This window comes from Hylobates moloch, unplaced genomic scaffold (assembly GCF_009828535.3).
Source record: "Hylobates moloch isolate HMO894 unplaced genomic scaffold, HMol_V3 SCAFFOLD_22, whole genome shotgun sequence".
Taxonomy (NCBI): Eukaryota; Metazoa; Chordata; class Mammalia; order Primates; family Hylobatidae; genus Hylobates; species Hylobates moloch.
The window spans coordinates 33,181,533-33,203,435 of record NW_026652297.1 but is presented as its reverse complement, the minus strand read 5'-3'; the positions used below and the strand labels follow the sequence as shown (position 1 = coordinate 33,203,435).

Sequence of the window (21,903 nt, the reverse complement as noted above, 5' to 3'; positions counted from 1 at the left end):
TATCAAAAAAAGTGAAAGAATATAGATATATATTAAATATTTTATATAAGTGTTATATTTAAGGTTTTTAAATGGAAGGATAAAAACTTTTAAAAAATGGCTACCTTTAGGTGGAAGGAAAAAATAAGATAGAGGTGACAGAGGGATAGAAACTAGACTTCTCTGAAAGTACCTTGAAGTATAATTATAAAATAAATTTAAATGAAAAAAATTAAAAAGTCATTCCTCAAAATCAAAATAAAACGTATGAACCTAACTGTGTATTGTGTTTAACCACATGAAGAAAAAATATTTCAGTGACTTAAAACACAATAATTTGATTGTACATCCTTGTTGATATACATCCCTAAAGGACAAAAAGTATAAAGAAATCTTTGTCCCTAAAGGACAAAAAGAAATATAAAGAAATCTTAAACTGCTTGCTGTAATCATTGTTAGTAAAAATATTGCTAATGTTATTCTGAAACTATATAATGTATGTGTATAATAAACTTGAGGATAAGAAAATAGAGAAACAAAAATGAATTTAAAGATGCTAAATAAAATCCATGGCCAGGCATGGTGGTTCACATCTATAATTCCAGCACTTTGGGAGGCCAAGACAGGTGGATCGCTTGAGAACAAAAGTTTGAGACTGGACTTGGCAACATGGTGAAACCCTGTCTCTACAAACAAACAAACAAACAAATAACACAAAAATTAGCCAGGCATGGTGGCATGCACCTGTAGTCCCAGCTACTCAGGAGGCTAAGGTAGGAGGATTAATTGAGCCCGGGAGATTAGGACTGCAGTGAGCCGTGATTGTGCCACTACACTCCAGCCTGGGTGACAGAGCAAGGCCCTATCTCAAAAACAAAACAACACCCTGAAATATTACTTGAATCGCAAGTATCAGTATAAACTCATGATGGACTTTCTCTTAAAAAAAAAAAAAAAAAAAGTATTCCCTAGCTGTGTTCATGAAAAGGCCTAAAAATGACTTAGTATCAATAGGCTTAGCACCCAGACAGTGATCTGTTAAGCATCATTTCCAAATAAAAGGAACCAGTGCTTCCTAGAGAAATTGATGATTCAGGGTTTGATGTGGAATTTTATGAAGCGAGCTTGAATCACACCAGAAAGAAAACTATTAAACACCACTAGGGTGGTTTCAAAAACACTTAAGAGGGCCAGGCGCAGTGGCTCATGCCTGTAATCCCAGTGCTTTGGGAAGCCATGGCAGGAGGATAGCTTGAGGCCAAGAGTTCAAGACCAGCCTGGGCAACATAGTAAGACCTTGCCTCTACAAAAAAAAAAGTTCTTTAAAATTAGCCAGCCATGATGGCATGTACCTGTAGTCCCTACTCTGGAGGCTGAGGTAGGGGGATTGTTTGAGCTTAGGAGCTTGAGTCTACAGTGAGCTGTGATTGCTCCACTGCACTCCAGCTTGGGTGACAGAGCAAGACCTTGTCTCAAAAACAAAACACTCAGGAGCCACCATGTAGAGGCTCTCACTACCAAAGATGGAATATTTTGAGCCTCAATAATCACTGTGATAGATTTAAAACATCAAATATGTTAAAAACAAAGATCCTTGAATTCACAATGAAACTTAAACCAAAAAAAAAAAAAAAAACCCTCACTGGTCACCTTTGATGCATGCTTGGGAATCAACTAATTATTCTAAAAACTAATAAAGGGAGAACATGCAAGCACTTATCCTATCTTTCTTATATAAACTGTACATGAAAGTAATCCAATAGTCAATGAGAAGTTTCCAAATATTCCAGCTAAGAAATGAAGAAAGGGTGACAGAATTAGAATATCACCGTTTTGCAAACCCCTAACAAAACTATTGGTCTAGGAAATCATCAGTGGCTGCTAACACTTATAAAAAGAGGAACAACTTAACATTATGTGCTCCTGGCAGGAGTATGTTAGCTACCTAGGAAGTATTCCTTCCAAAACAACAATAAAAAACCAAACTGGTGTCTAATCAAGCCTCTACAGTGCCTGTTTACAAAAATAAATGAGACAGAGACATGGTAAACAACACCACAAGGATGCAATCAGCAAAATAAAGACTATGGGAAACTCTATAAGATCAATATAGTACAAGAAAAAAGGGGAACAGGAAAGGAAAACCTATAAATTAAAACAGACTTAAGAGGCATATCAATTGGATGCAATGTATGAACCCTGATTAGAAAAAGCCAGTATGAAAAAAAATTGTGAAATATGCAAGAGTAATTTGAACATTAATTTGATACTTGACACTGATAAAGGAATAAAGGTATTGTGTTCATATATTTTGAAAGAGACCTTACTTTCCAGAGGTACATAACAAAATGTTTATGGATGAAATTTTGATATTTGGGATTTGCTTCAAGGTGACCCAGAAGGGCGTGCAGTGATAATGAAATGAGACTAGCTACGAGTTGGTAATGTTTAAGGCTGGATGCTGGATACATGGCATTTCATTATATTATTCTATTTGTATATAATGAAATTTCCATAATAAAGTTTTTTAGTAAAAAGCTCAAATTTGAGTTTGGATAACTGGGAGACTGGTTGAAACATACTTTGTTCTTAATGAACCATAAAAGATACAGGATGTTCAGGCTTTTAGGCTCTGTGTTCCTACTAGGATTATTTCACTGCCAGCTTCCCATGCTCCCATTGTAAGAAAACCTTAAATCATAAAAAAATCTTTAATGAGAATGACAAAGGAAAACAGGAAATGGAGGCAAACACAAACCATCCCAGGAGTTTTTCCTCTGATTATCCTATAGAGAGGCCTACTTTCCTCTATATACGGGGTGGGGAGGGGCAAGCAATCAACCTCCCAAAGAGATTAAAGATTGCTCGTTCCACACACTAACTGAAATGAAAAAACAGGGTGACAGGCAACAAAGAATAATGCTCTGTATTCACACAGCACTTTAACTTTTCAAAATTCTTTAACATAAATGCCACTTATCTCACTTGATCTTAACAATAACCCTACAAAATGGCAGGAGAAAAAATTTACTTCCTATTAGAAATCAACACAAAGAGGTCTCAAACCTAGTTAGTGACAGAATACAAGTCTCCTATCCCTATTCTATTGCTTCTTCCACTAATCTGTTCCCGTCGTAGCCAATTTGGTTCAATTATTCAGTATGAGGAAAAGCCTGCCCAGATATCTTTTATTACCACTAGAGTCGTAAATACCCAATAATAGGTGGCTCAGTAAAGATTGCTACTGACATTTGTTGATTATTGCTCCATGCTGAACAGTTCCCAAAAATTTACTTAGCAATTTCAACATCTCAAAATGGTTTGGAAGGCTCAGAAGTGAGAATTCTTTTCCTATCAAAAGCTACTCATACACAGGGGGAAAAGAGAACATCAAGTTAACAACTTAGAAAAATGTAGCATGTGTGTTTGTATATTGATGTGCATGTTTTGGAAGGCAGAGATAAAGAAATAAACATATTAGCAAGAACCTTCTTTTCTAACTTAATGGATTGACACTTACACATTTAAACATGTCCCAATCTCAATAAAAGTACAGAGTATGAACCCCGTAGACACAATGTAAGAACATCCAACTTGTTGATTGTGAATAAAATTTAAAATAACCCAGATTCCGCTCTTTCTCCTATTTGTGGCTAATCTAGCTTACTGCCCACATACCATTGTGTTACCGGCACTCATTTTAACTCACAAAACAGTAAAGGAATGGACTCCAGTCAGGCACGGTGGCTCACGCCTGTAATCCAGCACTTTGGGAGGCCCAAGTGGGTGGATCGCTTCAGCCCAGGAGTTCGAGACCAGCCTGGGCAACATGGCAAAACCTTGTCTCTAAAAAAATACAAAAAAATTAGCCAGGGGTGGTGGCACACACCTGTAGTCCCAGCTACTTGGGAGGCTGAGGCAGGAGGATCACTTGAGCCTGGGAGGTTGAGGCTGTGGTGAGCCAAGATTGCACCACAGCACTCCAGTGTGGGCCACAAAGTGAGACCATATCTCAAAAAAAAAAAACATAAAAAAAGAAAAAAGGAATGGACTCTAGGCAGGCTTAAAGCCTGGGGCCTGCTGAAAGATGCTACACCTAGGAAACTGTCTTTGAATTCATCCAGTCTCACAGCAAACACTCAAGAATGTGCTGGGTTTGCTCCAATTACTTGTGCCTGCTAAGCTGGTTCCTGGATCAGTAGAGGGATGGAGGTGGAGAGAGTCATCAGCAGCACTGAGCAGGCTGTGTTGTCTGCTGAGTTTCCATGTCATGTGCTATTAAAGAAATGTTACACTCTCAAACTGTGTTTGATTATTCTGTCAGTGGCATCACTGTCCTGATATGACAAACATGCAATATGCAACTATTCCCAACATTACTTCAAGTCATTAGAGCCTTCTCTCAGAAACTATTACTCACTTAGGTGCTCTCCCTAGAATGTCTGAAATTCAAACAGAGACAACCCCATTGTCACTGAACTACCTAGACTATTTTTGTATATCTGAGAAGTCAGAGAGAGCCTATCATGCTATCACTATGAATGAATACCCCACGAACCTACAATGAGGGATGCAAATTCACTGGAGCAAATACATGGTGTTTCTAGTACTTCCCTTTAGATGATTTAGAAATGGAATCTGGAATAGAATTAATATTTGCAAATCACCTATTGTGTATGATGCATTGTGCTAGCTACTTCATAAATCTCTTATTTAATCCTAACAGCCCTTCAAGGTATATCATTATACTGCCTTTTCACAAATGAAGAAAACAAAGATCAGGAGTGTTAAGTAACTTGTCCAATGTCTTAAACCTACTACATGGCAGAGCCAAAAGTTGAACCCAAGTCAGGACAAACATCTGCATGACCTGCTTCTTATTAACCTGTTTGCTTCCCAAAGGAGTTATGATTTAAAATGATACCAGAAATAAAAGTGTTTCTAATTCAATTTTCTGTGAGAAATCAATAGCTTTAATACATAGCAAAGACTACCATCCCTGGAACCAACTTACTGTATTAAACCAATACCCATTTTTGTATATCCTAATCTGATAGCCTATACCAAATCTCTCTCTTCAACCACTTAGACCTCGTGTACTCAGAGGAAAAGCAAAAAATGTTTTGTTCAACCTCTACAGCATTTTCAAATATTTGGAATATATAAGATGCCCTCCTTATTTCAAAATCTATGAATAATAATCTTACAAATTTTCTCAGGCTTAGGTTAGTCTCCTTCAAAATGACGAACTTTTTGATTTTATTATAAAATGAAGAATTCCAAAACATGTAGGCTTCCATTTGCTGAAAGTGCTATGGAAATAAGCTGAAGACTAATGTATCAAACATTCCCTCTAAATTATATTATGTAGCCACGGTAATATGAGAATATGAATTAATGGTAAAAGCTATCACTTATAGAGTACTTACTATGTGCCAAGTACTATACATGCATTTTCACTTTGTACCTTACAGAAGTCTCTAAGTTACAAGCAAAGAAACTGTGGTGAGAAAGTCCATATAACATGGCCAAAGTATACAGCTAGAAAGTGGTAGAGGTAGAATTCAAACCCAGGTTTGTCTACCTCAAAGCCTATGGTCATTACCACCACTGCTTAACTGCCTCCTAGTTCTTATCTGGTATATATATCCCTGTCCTCAATTCTAAAACCATTATAGACATATATACCCTTATTTAAACCTATTATTAACTGTATCAATTAATGTGTCCATAGTTTCTAAATTTGAAAGTTTCTAAACTAAAATAATTAAGAAATGTCTGAAGAATTACCATTAAAAAATTCAAATAAGGCAGCAAACTTTGATAAAATTCTGAGAGATCAAGAACAGATAATTCACATTGACAAAAACTTTTTCACTGCTTGGGAGTTATTCTTAAATTTTAAACTTCTGAATGGCTATTATCTCCCATGTTCTGGTGTTTCACATTTCTTTATAAAATATAATGTCTAAAATATAAGAGTAACATTCACCAAATGTGAATCCTTCAATCTATTAGAGTCTGAAGCAAAATATATACATTTTTAAATTTATAAGATATAATTTAAAATAGCATATTATTTTCCTGTTGTTTATCAAACACATTCATTAGACTGGCTGATGGGACAACACAAGAGTCATTTACTAAGATACGTCAAAGAATAGATCAAGTCTTACCTCCATTGCTAAAGCTGCTGTCTGTTGGTCATAATGATTTAGAAGATTAGGCATGAAGGTAGTATTATAAGGCAAATCTTGGCACATCCTCAAGGTAATAGGTTCACAAGAAAACAAACTGTGCCCACCTATATGCCCCATGAACACAGTCAAGGGCCAAAAAGAGAAGACAATCCAAGTCACAGCCATCCTTCTTGGGTCTGAATGAGATTCGGATGATCAGGCCTACTCAATATGTATTTTAGATATTTATACACCTGCAGGTCTCAGCTCGAAGGTACTTCTTCTATATCTTACTGTTAAGTTCTTCAAACAGTTAAATACTCTTCGTACCGTCAGAGGTTTGTTAGCTTGGTCTCACAAAAGGCGTTTGTTTTTGGTTTCACAATATGGGAAAATGACATCATCTTGTCTCTTCTTTTCATTTTATTACATGGGGCACATTTGGCCAACATCTCAAGTTGATCAACCACATTCCCAAACCACAGATTCCATCTTAGGAGAAGAGCTATTTCTTCCTTCGACTGAAATATCTGAAAAGTATTATTTTAAAAAATGGGAGAAATTAGTCATTTCCTCTCAAAGTATTATGGACTTGACATTAAAAATCTTTGATGAGAGATATTATACTGACCTAATAGTTAACAATATACGGGTTCTTTATAAAGACATAATTTTTCTACTTTATCATTTATGCTATAGCTACACTAAAATGATCCTTAAACAGCATTTAAATGCAAATTTAATTTCATCCCTCAGTTGCTTATATAACACACGCTTCAACTTCTCATCTATAATGGCAATTTTTCATCTGTCACAATATATAATTGATTCATTTTGAAAAATTCTTATGCTATTGTCCTAAATTTTATTTAAATAATAAATATTATGCTTATAACCTAAATTATTGAACTTAAAATTGTGTTTTAATCTTTAATAGTATATTTTTGTATTAACTGACATAGCAGAAGGCATCTGTGAAAGTGGTCTGAAAAGTAAGTCAAAAGATACAGATTCAAGCCTCTTGCTAGCTGTGTGAATATAAACATACCACTTAACTTCTATGCACCTAGAATTTTTCTTCTTGAAAATGATTCCAACACCACCTCGCTCACAGGGACGATATGAGTGAATCATAAGATAATGTATGCAAGAGTACTTTATAAATGGTAAAGCAGTATTAAACATTAGACATTTTAATCACTGAGTTTATACAAATGCTACCTCTATCAACCAATACTGAACTGACATATAGAAGGTTCTAAAATACTAGGAAATTTTCACAATATTACATTATTTTTTAGACAGTAAAAAAATTTAATAACACAGATGCAGCACTAAGAAATATTTCATCAACGAATGGTCATTACACACAGCCATGCTGCACAGAGAATAGAAATCATCCCTAAAAAGTCACAGCAAAAATAAGAATAATTCCCAGTTATTGTTTCCACGGTGCTTTAGAATTTCTGACTTCTATGTACTTTTCCGGGGCAAAAATATGTGTGATTCTCAATTTCAGCTGAGAGGGTGTAGGTGGAGTGGAAGGCAGGTCTGGTATGAGAAAAGCATATTCTAAGCTATCACATTTTGATTTGGTTTAGTAACGATGTTAACTTTGCTTTTATTTCAATTTGTTTCATATGCATTGGATAGTCTTATGTTTGTTGTGGAGAGCCTAGGTTGGAAAAAGATGAGAAATTCAGGTTCAGAAATTCTCAAAGACCCAGATTAATAGGACAACTCAAATACTAGCACCTATGATAACTTAGATTGTGGGACGTGGAACTGCTTTGGCTTAAGTGGGGAAAGAAACTGTCCTTTGTTCATTAAATATCAATGATTGGGAACTCCATGTCCCAAGCTTCAGTTACTAGGCAGAAAACTATTTGGAGAAAGTAAAACAGTGGCTGAATCTTCCCAATTTCTCCCTCTAGTAGATGGTCTTGACTAACGGAAGGGAAAAGAAAAGTCTATGTTCCCTAGAATTAGGAAACTAAGGTAAAGCAAACCCTACTCAAAAAGCCCTAAAGCTCCTCATGTTCTACATCAGAAATTTCTGAAACGGATTCTTGGTCTGCCATATTTTTTTTCTCCCCACAAATGTTGAGATCTGCCTATAGCAAACTGATACTGGGCCAGGTGCAGTGGCTCACGCTTGTAATCCCAGCACTTTGGGAGGCCGAGGCAGGCGGATCACGAGGTCAGGAGTTCAAGACCAGCCTGGCCAACATAGTGAAACCCCGTCTCTACTAAAAATACAAAAAATTAGCCAGGCATGGTGGCAGGCACCTGTAGTCCCAGCTACTCGGGAGGCTGAGGCAGGTGAATCGCTTGAACCTGGGAGGCAGAGGTTGCAGTGAGCTGAGATCGCGCCACTGCACTCCAGGCCTGGGCAACAAGAGCGAAACTCCCTCAGATAAAAAAAGAAAACTGGCATTAACCATAGTTAAAAACATATTTATCTTAATTACCATGCAGCACAGTAACAATTATGCATATCATTAAATATTTCAAGTAACTGTTGAAAGTTTTATTTGATTGTAGTATTAAAACATCCATGTAAGTTCAGTCTTTGTAGTTTATTGCTTATGCAGCATATTCATCTGCTTGCAACCAAAAAAAATTAAAGGGAACATTACTCCCTGTTGAATATGCATATAGTAACACCAAGAATTTCAAAAATTTCATTTAAACTAATCTATTTTTCAAGCAGGTATGGGTTTCAAATCAATGGTTCAAAGAAGACTACCACATAAAACCTGAGGAAGAAACTGAGCAATATCTCACTGAGCTTTTAAAAGTAGCTGAAATGTCCCTCTACACTTCCGCCTACTCCATCTATTTTACCTGGTTTCCTCTTGATTATTCCTTTTGCCTTACTTGCAAGTAAAGCATCCTACCTTCTTATAAAAGTGCTTCCTTATGTACTATGACATTCAAATTACCATGTACCAAGATGCTTTTGTAAAATCTACTGTTAAGCTGTGAAAGGACAATAATCTTGATATAGCAAGACTTTAGTTTATGATTATTAAAAGAAGGGAAAAAACAGCAGTGGAATTCAGTGAGACAAGAAGAAAACAGGCAAAGTATAGGTGTTAAAGAATTTTCATTTCCCCCAAAACAGCAGTTGTCTAATCTTAAAGTGTAGCAGATTCATGGATTCCCCCAGAAATCTGAATCCTGCAAAATGATATGCATTCTAATGATTACCTCAGGTTACAAGTGCTCCATAAGTCAGGTCTTGAGAAATGCTATCCTAGAACAGAATAATTAAATATAATAAAAGTATTGTTTATGTAATTATATACATTAAATGAATTTTAAAAATAAAAGCAGATAGGGGATAACATTTTAATAGAAAAATAAGCGAAGGACATACATTTACAAAAGAAATACAAATAGCCAAGAAATATATGAAAAGATATTCAACTTCACTAATAATAAAAAATGCAAATGTGAGATAAGATTTTTTGCCAATCAGATGGGAAAAAACAATAATGATACAACACAGTAGAGGGTGGGAGTATAGGGTAAAGAACACCTTCAACATTTTCAAATGCTATTAGTAAACTAGTTGGCGCTTAAAAAAAAAAAAGTGGCTACTTATATCAAAAGCCCTTAAAATATACACAGTTTCATCCAGCAAATCTATCTTATAATTTATTCTAAGTAAACACATAAGTACACATGATGCACAACCAAAATATTAGTGTAACACTGTTTATAACAAAAAAAACCTAAAAGTTGGAAACAACCGAAAAGTCTACCAATAAGAAATTGGTTAAATAAATTATGGTATAACCACATGATGGAATATTATATAGTTACTAAAAATGATGAGCATAAACCTGTATTTGTGGATATAGTAAGATAGTAATAATAAATAAAAAATAAAATTTAAAGGCAGTTTACAAAACAGTGTATGTATCTCTCATTTTGTCAGAAAAAATATATATACATGTAATATAGTAAAATACTTTGATTGTTTAAAAATAAAATATTAAATGCTTTATGGAATTTTATGAAAGAACCTATAGTACATTATTTTGTGTATGAAGTAATTAACTCTGCTAAATCTGTAAATATGTGCTGACTAGCTGACAAGAAAAAATACTAGTGAAATGACTGGTTTATTGACTACTAATTAAGCAACAAGCCAAGGAATACACTACTGCTCTACTGTACCTAGTAAGAAAAGCAAATCAGTGATGACCAATTTAGTAAGAGTCAAAATCTGATTTTCAATACTAAAAAAATCAGATAACCAATCAACTGACTCAAGTGGTATGCAAAATTTAAAAACTTCTGATAAACATTCCTGGCTGGACACAGTGGCTCACGCCTGTAATCCAAGCATTTTGGGAGATGAAGGCAGGCAGATCATTTGAGGCCTGGCCAACATGGCAAAAACCTGTCTTCACTAAAAATACAAAAATTAGCTGGCATGCGCCTGTAGGCCCAGCTATTCAGGAGGGGCTTGAGAATTGCTTCAACATGGGAGGTGGAGGTTGCAGTGAGCAGAGACTCTGTACTACTGCATCCAGCCTGGGTGACAGAGTGAGACTGTCTCAAAAAAATAAAATAAAATAAAATAAAAAAACTTTTGATAAACATTCCAAATAATATGTCTTCAGTAACATAATGAATTATCTACTTCTAATCACAATTATGTGAGTATGCCATTTTTCCTAAGGTAAGATCAACCATGGAAAAGTTGTAAGTTGAAGTTCCAGACTTGCAGGACACAGCAAAGATTCTGGACCCAAAGAGATCCTATCAAAATGTAGCAAGTCATTAAACAAAAGTTAACAGTCATTTGGGGCGTTCTTACTGATATTATCTTTTTTCTTATAAGAAACTGTAGTATATCAACTGGAAAAAAAAGGGGGGGGGGACCTACTAGATTAACATAATCGGAGTGGGTAGCTTCAGGGGCCAGGGCCCTGCAAAAAGTGAATGCTATGCAACAGTTGCTCACGCCCTTTGTATGGGAAAAGAGACACATTCACTTCTCCATAGAGCAATACAGAATATCTGGAAAGCTGATTTCAGACTAAGTTACTTGGTTAACATTCCATCAGAAAACAAAAAGGACTAGATACTTTGAAGCTTACACATTTCTATTTTTATGAATGTATAACATCAGGAATTTTACATTTCCAACCATTATTTATCAGGTTTCTTTTGATGACAAAAAGTAAAAGTCTTTAAAACAAAATCAACTAAGTATTTGTCCTGAAAGACAGCAATAAAGGGAAGGGATTCCAATCTTGGAAGACTGTCTTCCCAGGCTGACTGCAAAATCAGACCCAAAGAACTCGGTGGGAAACGCAGGAGGTGGCAACTGTGAAGAGGAAAGCAAGCTGAATCCCAGAAGAAAGGATGATGAGAAAAGTGGGCCCTAAGGGCTTGTCAAAGCGGTTCTGCAACAAAAGATTATGTTCAGCAACTCCATTCCAATTTACACTTTCTCTACAGAAAGGGCTCCATTCCATCATTCTGTTGAGATTTCATTTTCTTGACACCTGATAAATACAGGTAACACTTTGCATTTCCAATTGAGAAAGATCATCTAAAGGCTGTCTCAAAGTAAATGCTGGTTACACAGTGCCTACAGAGCGAACAGGAGGGATATTCTTTGTCTTTTTTCAGACACGTTTTCAAGAACGCATTGCAAGGATTAGCAATAACTATCTCTAAATAAGAGCTTCTTCTCTTAAGGAAATTATTGTCTTGTTAGACAAAATATACACTCAGTGTACACTCATTGCTCATATGTTACTTTCCTTTTCTTAAAGTCTATATAGTCTTTGGCCCTTTGCCTACTGGTTGCGACAAGAAAGTTTATATAGCTTCATATTTAATTCACAGGACCTAGATTCCTATTAATCTCAGAGTATCTCTTTTCTGAACTTTCCTACTTCATCTAATGTTTAAAGTCCATTTGTCATCATCTACTGATTACAACAAATAACTTAATCTTCCAATGTGTTAAGTGAGTAAGGCTTAAAACACACAGAGGAAAAGTAAATCCATCTAGGTTCAAAATTTAAATGAATGGTGGGCATCAAAATTCAGTTCAATTTAGAAATTATTAATTACTAAGACTAAAGAAGACAGAAGATCTTCAAAAATTAACCTGAAAATAAAACTGGAAAGTTAAGAGACAGATAGATTCTGGACTTTAAAATGGGCTGAAATTTCAGCCCAGCTTCTCTTAAATCTGCTATGAAAAAATTCTCTAATATCAAGCCCCTGCTTTCCACCCCTCTTAACAAGTTTGTATGGTTTGCATGCTTTGACTACAGAATTATTTTAATGAGATAAAATCTGGGGACCAGGATTTGGTTTTCAGGCCCACTAGCCTAGTTACATTCATCTCAAACTTCATGTGCAATACACTCCTTGAATATACCAAACTGTCAATAGTTTCCAACATGATGAATTGGAAAGCAAAAAGAGGAAATTCATTTTTTGACATAGTAGGTAAAATTCTTTCCTAGCCAGTAAGAAGCTGTTACACTTCATTTGTTCCTAGCATTATAGAAATATCACTACTGAAAATCTAATTTCTTTCCTCGAGACTCTACCACACATTTTCCTCCAATTATACTGAATAATTTATCCAGTACATATTTTTAAAATCATTCTTTTTATTTTTGTGCACAGCTGCAGTTTTAATCATGCATAATTCTAGAGTTCTGGGGATAAGAAAACAAAAAAACAAAACAAAACAAAAACAAAAACTTGAGGCCAAAACCGCTCAACGAAGTGGTAAGAATTGTTTCCTACTATCTGTCTCTGAAGGAAAAGAAAATCAACAGCAGCTTAACATCAACAAACTCACATGCTCAGAAAAAGTTTTGAATATAAAAATCTTAAGAGTTTCACTATCAAACTAACATGAAATTTAAGTCTGTTTCCTGGGAAGCAGATAACTTATTGTGAGCAAAAAACTCCTCTCTCCTTCCCCAGTGATAAAACTTTCACTTTGTTCCATACAAAGAAAGAATGTGCACTTTGCTATTAAATTCCCCTACTTCAAATATCTCAATCACCGAACTCCCAAGAAATAGCCACCTGAATGGTCAAAGCACAAAATAAAGCTCAGAAGTATAGAGTAGCTAGGATGAGGAAACAGCTCATTGTCCTTCTCCTTTTATAAATGGGACGCTTTTATAGATTTAGGAGAGATGGCGATAGAGAATTTTAGTAGCGGATGAGGGAAAAAGGGTAGGAGGAAAGAGAGGGTAGAATGATAGGCTTTACCAGTAATTTACTTATTTTCCTAATAGTTTCAAACAATGGGGTTGGGGGGGTATGGTAGAAGAAGGGCTGCATCTTAGTTATATTTTATCTTTAGCTCTTTTATCCTTCCAGCCCCACCCAGTCAAGCTCTTACACCTCTTTCCTAGGCTCTCCGACTCTGAATTTTTTTTTATCTTTGTGGGTTTTTGTCTTTTTTTCTGGAGGAAAAAGATAGTATTGATTTGTTTAAAAGTAAAGACGGAAAGCATTATCTTCAGGAGTAACCACTTCTTAATAATAGAACTAAGGACTTCTATTTTTTCCAGACTAAAATGCAGGAACGGCACCAGTACACCACCAAGGACTAAAGGAGGGTGAGGGAAGGAGGTAACATCCCCAGGGGTAGTCAGGTCTTTGTTTCCTTGCTCATATCATATTGGCTTTACAAAGTAACTCAATTCCCATCAATAAGCATTCCCGATCAGAACTACTTCTCTAAGATAAGGCTGTGTCTGAACACTTTCCCATAACAGTCACTGATGCAGCTACTCTGCTGTGCTGCTGCTGCATCTCCCTCAACCCAGACGGGAACCAAAATTCAAAGAGTCATTCTACACAGGGCAAACCGCCGGACCTCCTTCATGGGGCCAATCTCTCTAAATCTGAAGTCTACTCCTCTGCCTCAATTCATGGCACGTGCTTTTGTTCTTAAAAACAAAGCCAAGAAAAGCCCCCTTGGCTTCTCTTACAACAGAGAGATCGAACTCAAGACTCCTAAGATGTAAAACACCTCTAGGAAGATGTTTACATGTCTTGAAAGGACACAAGTCTCCTTAACCTTGCTGGCTATTTCACAGCAGCTTGATTTCAGATGCGGACCCTCGGGGATCCAGCAGCAGCCACCCCACAGCAAATCCACAGCCCGCGGAGGAGGCAGCCGGCGAAAGCTCGCGGAAGGGTGCAAGGACTTTGCAAACTGATGGACGGGAGGGGAAACTTTCAGGCGTGGGCAGGCAAAGGTGGGCCCGAGGCTGACCCGAGCCGGGGCCGGGGGCCTGGCGGCGCGCGCTTCGGGCGGCCGGGAGCCCCCGGCGCATTGTCCTCCGCCCACGGCCCCCAGCACCCCGCGCTGCCGCCGGCTCCGGCCGGGCCCCTCTCCCCGCCGCGCAGGGTCTGGGCCGGGGTGGAGGCGAGCGAACCGCGGTCCACACTCGCACAGGTTGCCGAGCGCGGGCTCAGGGCGGACAGGGTTAACAGTCTCCCAGGGCAGCTCCCCTCTCAGCCGTCAGCCCTCAGCCCCAAACTAGGCGTCCCCGAGGCCCCCAGCCGCCACTGCGGGCCCGGGCCCCCGTTCCGCCGCCCGCCACAGCCCGGCGCCCAAGGCTTTTGTTGTGGCCGCTACGAGAGGAACGATCCCTGAAGAGGAGGCGCCGGGCTGCTGCTGACTCCTCGGCGCGGACTGAGGCGGAGCAGCAGGCAGCCGCGCGGCGCCTCCTCAGGCTCCACACTCGCCGCTCCTTCTCCCGCTGCCCCGGCCCAGGGGCCCACACGCTTCGCGGGGCTCACCTCAGACCCCGGCGCCTGGCTCCAAGGGGTGGGGGCTGCGCCGCCGGCCGGGGGCGGCCGCGCGTCCCTCAGGTACCCGGAGCGGCCGAGGACCGCCGGCGCGCGCCTCCCAGAGACAGCGAGCTTTCGCGAGCACCGGGGCGCGCGGCCCGGGGAGCGAGCGCACGAGCGCGCGCGCACGCACGGGGCAGGCGCAGTGAGCACGCTCGGCCGAAAGCTCCCTGCCGGAGCCTGGGCTTGCGGGGCTGGCCTGGCGCGCCTCGTTGTTCTCTGCCTCTCTCCCTGAGTGACGCCTGGAGCTGCCTTGCTCCGGCGTGCTCGTTCCCAGCCCTGGAGGCGCTCATCTGAGATGCACTTGGGGCCCTCCTCGCAATGCACTCCCTCCCCCTGATGACACAGCGCGGAGGTGTGATTGCAGGACCACCTACACCTGGTCTGAGAACCAGAGGCGTCGACCTCCGGACCTGGGGATTTGGGGTGCTCAAGAGGCAGATCCCCGGATGCTGAGGGTGAAATGGGGTGCAGGAGCTCTGGCCTGCTGCAGAGCTCCATGCAAAACAGCGTAGCGGACAGAACAGGCTACTCGCCCGGGATAGTTCATAGCCTCTTGGCTAAGACCTTAGGAAACAGGTGGAGCTGGTCGTTACTGGTGCGCGCCCCAATTTTTGCTCCTTAGGAAATGTTTCTCCTCTGCTTTTCCACGTAAGCGGCTTTAGAGCTGAAAGAATTCTTAAAGATAATCTAAACCGAACCTCTCATTTTTCAGACGAAGAAAAGAACGCCCCCAAAGGTTAGATGATTTACCTAAAGCCATGCAGCGTTTTAACAACGGGGCCTGGATTCATCCCAACCTAGGGCTGTTTTTCTTTTCACTGCACCATTTAACCTGTCTTTTCTTTCTCTTCTTTTTCGTTCCTCGTCAACCTAGATTTCATGGGCATCATTTTGTTCTGTCGGTAGCACATAGAACTTAAAGAAATTGAACGATGTGAATGGACTATTAGAATTGTACACTTAAAAATGGTTACAGTGGTGCATTTACGTTATGTGTTTTACAATTTTTTTTAGAAAGGCGCTTGATACGAGTTAAGTAAATGTTGAAGAGTATTGAACTTAGACCTAGAGTTTCACATCAGAAGGTGAGCTGTGTGAACAGGCATGATAAATGAGATCTGAAATGACAGTTTCAGTTTCTCTAATAAGTAAATACTTGTGCAGTAAACAATGTTTAAAATAATATTGATTCTTAGGTTGATTCTAGGCAGGGCAGTGTATCCTCTGGAGCCAGCGGTGCCTCTGTGGAGAGTGAGTGAGGGGGCGGATAGTGTGGGGGAAATCTGTGTGTGTCAGATCCCTTGTAGCTGGGGAACCGCCGGAGATGCGCTGCGAGGTGCATTTTTATTCAATTTACACACCATCCTGTAAAGACTGTCAGGAATGGGACACATCATAGCTCAACATTGGGAGGTGGGAATGACGTAGAAATGATCACCACTGTATCAGCATGACTAAATCTCAGAAAAAGAACATTGAGTGAAAAAAAAAAAACAAACCACAAGATATGTAAGTGATGATGCCTCTTTAGAAAAAAAAAAACAACTAGCAATACTATACAATGTTTATGAGGGCAAACGTACATATAATAAAAGCGTAAAAATGGACAGAAAGGCTGCACACCAATTTCGCGACAATGACTGCCTCTAGGCAGGCAGGGAGGGGAATGAAACCTGGGAATGAGACAAAAGAAGCTACTACTGTATCTGTGAAATACACACAAATGTACTGTTTTAAAAAAAATCTTCGTGGAGAATCAAGGGTGTTTCTTATGAAACTGTCCAAATCTTTATGTCTGAAATGTCCCTCTTAAAAGTAATTAATATTTGGGGCTGAGTGAGGTGGTTCAGACCTGTAATCCCAGCATTTTGGGAAGCCGAAGAGAGAGGATCACTTGAGCCAGGAGTTGGAGACCAGTCTGGGGAACATAGCAAGATCCTGTCTCTACAAAAATAAAAACTAAAAAATTAGCCTGGGAGGATTGCTTGAGCCCAGGAATTCAAAGCTGTAGTGAGCTATGGTTGTGCCACTACACTGCGGCCTGGGCGACAAAGCCATCCCTGTCTCTTAAAAAAAAAAAAAAAAAAAAAAGTAATGTTGCGGTGTCAGACATTGAGCTCTATGTGCTCACTGTGAACACAGTGTGAACGGTGTGGCTCAGGTTCTTTTGGGAGGACAGTAGTCTGATGATGAGGTGCAGGACAAGAGGAGGCCCAGAAGATGTTGGTTGAGAGGCAAGAAGAAAGAGACCTTCTTTTCAGGGATGAAAATATTCAAATCCAACAGGGCTAAAGGAGATGCTCTCTGTGATCCCATCTCTCTTTCTTTCCATGTTGTAACCACCAATACGAAGTCTTTAATGAGCGGGAACTTCATAGAGAGACACAGCACTCCCAACATTGTTAAAACTGGTCTCTTTCTGGATGAACCCGTTTTGAAACCATAAAAGCTAACTGGTAATGCATGGTAATTTAGTATTGCATCTAAGTACCTCCTCCAGGCCACCCCCTCACCGCCTCTGCCCCCAAGGCTTTGTTTATTCATTTAGGTACAACCTGGTCATGTGGAAAAAATCCCTAGGCTGGAATTCAAACAACCAAGTTCTAATTTCAGCTTGCCCACTTACTGATCCATTTTAACCTAAGGAAAGCAACAACTTCTATGAGCTTCACTTTTTCTTTTTAAACTGGAGATATACAAATGCTGCCTATTTAAAAATTATAAAACAGGTCGGGCACGGTGGCTCAGGCCTGTAATCCCAGCACTTCAGGAGGCCGAGGCGGGCAGATCACCTGAGGTCAGGAGCTCGAAACCAGCCTGGCCAACATGGTGAAACCCTGTCTCTACTAAAAATACAAAAAAATTAGCCGGGCATGGTGACACATGCTTGTAATCCCAGCTACTCAGGAGGCTGAGGCAGGAGAATTGCTTGAACTCAAGAGGCGGAGGTTGCAGTAACCTGAGATCGCACCAATGCACTCCAGCCTGGGCAATAAGAACAAAACTCCGTCCCCCCAAAAATAAAAATAAAACCTATAAAACACAACAGAAACACAGGGTTTGTACATTTGAATTGAAGGGGAATGCATTCTTACTCATTTTGAGAAACAAAGATAGTAAGGAAAGTCTTTTTTTGCCGTTGTTTTGCTTTTTGTTGTTGTTGACTGCTGCCTGTAAGACTTGCTTTACATTGACCAAAGGACCTCTGTTCTGGAATTTTGAACTTTTTGGTATCCTCCAGCACTTGTTCATAACTCTATAACAGCTGTTACCCATGTGAGCCTTCCATTAAGTATTTGTATATTGCACCTTCCAGTCTTCCTCTTTAGATTTCTTTTTTATCCTTGTATTCTCATTTTGCTTCTTATTACAAGACAGGCGCTCAATAAATTTAATGAATTGGACGGGATTCTAAGAGTTCCTAAATTTAGTTATTCTTATTAGGGCATGCCATCTGCTGGTTCCCTGGTGTATCTGTCAGTCAGCCTGAATTCTATAATCCAATAAATTGAAATTTGCATTGAAGCATTTTTTTGTCTCTGTGTTGGGCAATTCCTCCTGGCCCCATCCTTCCACTTCCTGTTGCAGGTGCTATTCTTTCACTGAACCAGTCTCGAATTCTTTTTCCTCCAACCTTCTGTTTACCTGTTGGCCACTCTTAAAACCTGGCACAGTGGAGCCTGCATTTCGCAGCTCCGGAGTGACCAGGAAAATGTGACTGGGCATGCTACGTAGGTAGGGCTGATTTGGAACACACTACGTCTTGAATGAAGGTTTTCAACGCTACTTGTTTCAGGATTCGACGCATCTTCATTCTAGGGTTACATTGAGACATTGCAGTCCCTCCCACGCTCTTGGCCGCCACAGTTGTTAATTTTATCCCCGTGCCCAATTTTGTAGCCAGCCCTCCTGGATCTCGCGGCCAATCAAGAGCCCACACATTGTTGCCTAAGAGACCCCGGATGCTAGCGACGGGATTTATAGACGGTGATTGGGCTGCTGGAAGCTGGGAGGGGTAAGGGACTGGAGGGAGTCAGAGAAAAAGCTGACCTAATGCAACTGTGGCAACGTCAGCGCTTGAGGCTTGAAGAGGGAGACAAGCTAAAAGAGGTGAGAGCTGTGGGCAGTGCATGAAAAAGATGGAGACTCTCTCTTTGGAAAGCTCCAGGGCCTCTCACGAGCCTTATCAGTGCTCCTGGGGATTTCATTGTGCCCTCTCATTTGGGCTACAGTGCAACTGCCAGATATTCATACTTGTGAAATTAACAACCCACAGATAATTATATGCCTACCAAGCATTAGCTCTTTGCGTTGTATTATAGTTCTTGCTTTTTAAAAACTAGTTAAGCGGAAGATGAATTCGTATTTAAATCTACCCATACCCTATTTCTTGATAATTTCCTGATAATAATTTGAGATTCCCTTGTCTGATGATATTACAATGTATGGGTAAATTCTGTTAGCACAGAGACCTAGTCCTATTATGCTCAGTAAACTCTGCATATAACCCCAGAGCCCAGTATCATGTTCTGAGTTTCACTCTACATTTCTACAATTCTACAATTCTACAAGGGTTTTTTTGTTTTTTGTTTTTTTTTTTTTTTTTTGGTTGGTTGGTTTTTGTTTTTTGAGACAGGGTCTTGCTGTGTTGCCCAGGCTGAACTGCAGTGGTGCAATCATCTCTCACTGCAGCCTTGAACTCCTGGGCTCAAGGAATCCTTCCATCTCAGCCTCCTGAGTAGCTGGGACTACAGGCGCCCACCGCCACACCCACACCTGGCAATTTTTTTTTTTTTCTTAGAGAGGGTTTTGCTGTGTTGCCCAGGCTGGTCTGGAATTCCTGGACTTCAACTCCTGGGCTCAAGAGATCCTCCTGCCTCAGCCTTCCAAAATGCGGGGATTATAGGCGTGAGCCACCACACCTGGCCAACATTTCTACAAGTTGTGGTGGTGGTGTTTTTTTGTTTTTCAAGATGGAGTCACACTCTGTCCTCCAGGCTGGAGTGCAGTGGCATGATCTTGGCTCACTGCAACCTCTGCCTCCCAGGCTCAAGCAGTCCTCCCACCTCAGCCTCCCGAGTAGCTGGGACTATAGGCACACACCACCACGCTCTGCTAATTTTTGTTTTGTTTTTGATAGAGACGAGATTTCACTGTGTTGCCCAGGCTGGTCTCGAACTCCTGAGCTCAAGTGATTCACCCACCTCAGCCTCCCAAACATTTCTTTTTTTTTTTTTTTTTTTCTGAGACGGAGTCTCGCTCTGTCGCCCAGGCTGGAGTGCAGTGGCGCGATCTCGGCTCACTGCAAGCTCCGCCTCCTGAGTTCACGCCATTCTCCTGCCTCAGCCTCTCCGAGTAGCTGGGACTACAGGCGCCCGCCACCACACCCGGCTAATTTTTTCTGTATTTTTAGTAGAGACGGGGTTTCACCATGGTCTCGATCTCCTGACCTCGTGATCCGCCCGCCTCGGCCTCCCAAAGTGCTGGGATTACAAGCGTGAGCCACCGCGCCCGGCCCTCCCAAACATTTCTACAAGTTTTAATCCTTAAACTGCTCCCCACTTGCACTGCTATAGTCATTTTTTCTATTGATTTAACAAATATTGAGTACCTATTATATACTACTGTGATGGTTCAGGTGAGCAGTGAGCATCGGAAAACCGCATAAGCCAAGAATCATCAGAGTTGTGTGGCACGTTCTCAGAGTGGCCATGAGTTCAGTGTGTCTGGGCAGAGAGTGCATGAAGGTGGGGCCAGGTGAGGCTGAAAGGGTAGATGGAGGTAAAATCATGGCCGACCTAGACTTCCACGCGAGGAAGTCTGGATCCTGTAGCCATCAGTGAACCTCTGAAGGTTTTGAGCTGGAAAGTGACATGATCAACTGGTCTTTTAAAAAATACCTAAGAGGAGACTGTGAGCTCCATTAAAGCAGACTCTTATCTTTGTACCCCTAACACCTGCCTTGTAGGTACATAGTAAGGTGGTTAAATAATGATGACAGTGTGAAGAATGGCTTAGGGCAGGAGGTCGTGGCTCGCCTTTGTAATCTCAGCACTTTGGGAGGCTGAGGTGGTGGATTGCTTGAGCCCAGAAGTTTGAGACCAGCTTGGGCAACAAAGCAAGACCTTATCTCTACAAAAAATACAAAAAAAAAAATTAGCCAGGTGTGGTGGTGCACACCTGTATTCTCTGCTACTTGGGAGGCTGACATGGAGAATTGCTTGAGCCCAGGAGGTTGAGGCTATGGTGAGCTGTGATCACACCACTGCCCTCCAGTCTGAGTGACAGGGCAAGATCTTGTCAAAAAAATATATATATATGGCTTAGAAGATCAAATTGGAAGTATGTGGCCAGGGGACCCATCCTTGCTATTGAAAATGAGACTAGAACCATATGTCAAGAACTAGAGTCATAGGCCCTGTTTCTGTATTTTAATTCTAAGAAAAATTAAAGATGAATATTCGGCTGGGTGCGGTGGCTCATGCCTGTAATCCCAGCACTTTGGAAGGCTGAGGTGGGTGCATCATGAGGTCAGGAGTTTGAGACCCGCCTGGCCAACATAGTGAAACCCCATCTCTACTAAAAATACAAAAATTAGCCGGTCATGGTGGCAGGCGCCTGTAATCCCAGCTACTCAGGAGGCTGAAGCAGGAGGATTGCTTGAACCTGGGAGGCGGAGGTTGTGGTGAGCCGAGTTTGTGCCACTGCACTCCAGCCTGGGTAACAGAGTGAGACTTTGCTCCATCTCTAAAAATAAAAATTAAAAAAGATGAATATTCAAAGGTAGTCCTTATAGGGAAGGAGATCACAAAAAAGCAACAGCAAGACATCTGTGGAAGGAGGGGATGACAACTTGCTTTATTTTGTGGATTAA

At 40.5% G+C, this 21,903-nt stretch overlaps 2 protein-coding genes across 9 annotated transcripts in view; one reads left to right on the top strand and one right to left on the bottom strand.

Annotated features, from left to right (window-relative positions):
* FZD3 (frizzled class receptor 3) overlaps positions 1-15,099 on the bottom strand; it is a 79,885-nt gene extending 64,786 nt beyond the window's left edge. Inside the window, exons 1-3 of one of the 2 annotated variants that reach the window (XM_032143666.2) lie at positions 14,976-15,099; positions 9,372-9,417; positions 6,156-6,688 (exon numbers count right to left, since the gene is read on the bottom strand). In XM_032143666.2, the coding sequence (XP_031999557.1) occupies positions 6,156-6,344 (189 nt within the window). In that variant the 5' untranslated portion in view covers positions 6,345-6,688; positions 9,372-9,417; positions 14,976-15,099. The remainder of the gene's footprint in view (positions 1-6,155; positions 6,689-9,371; positions 9,418-14,975) is intronic. The other variant, XM_032143665.2, reaches the window with a different exon arrangement.
* A 3,955-nt stretch (positions 15,100-19,054) lies between these two features.
* FBXO16 (F-box protein 16) overlaps positions 19,055-21,903 on the top strand; it is a 64,418-nt gene continuing 61,569 nt past the window's right edge. For 4 of the 7 annotated variants that reach the window (XM_058433474.1, XM_058433473.1, XM_058433477.1 and 1 more), the window contains exon 1: positions 19,069-19,139. The gene's annotated coding sequence lies outside the window, so the exon portion shown is untranslated. Of the gene's footprint in view, positions 19,140-21,903 lie in introns of all 7 variants that reach the window. The other 3 variants (XM_032143769.2, XM_032143764.2, XM_032143768.2) reach the window with 1 other exon arrangement.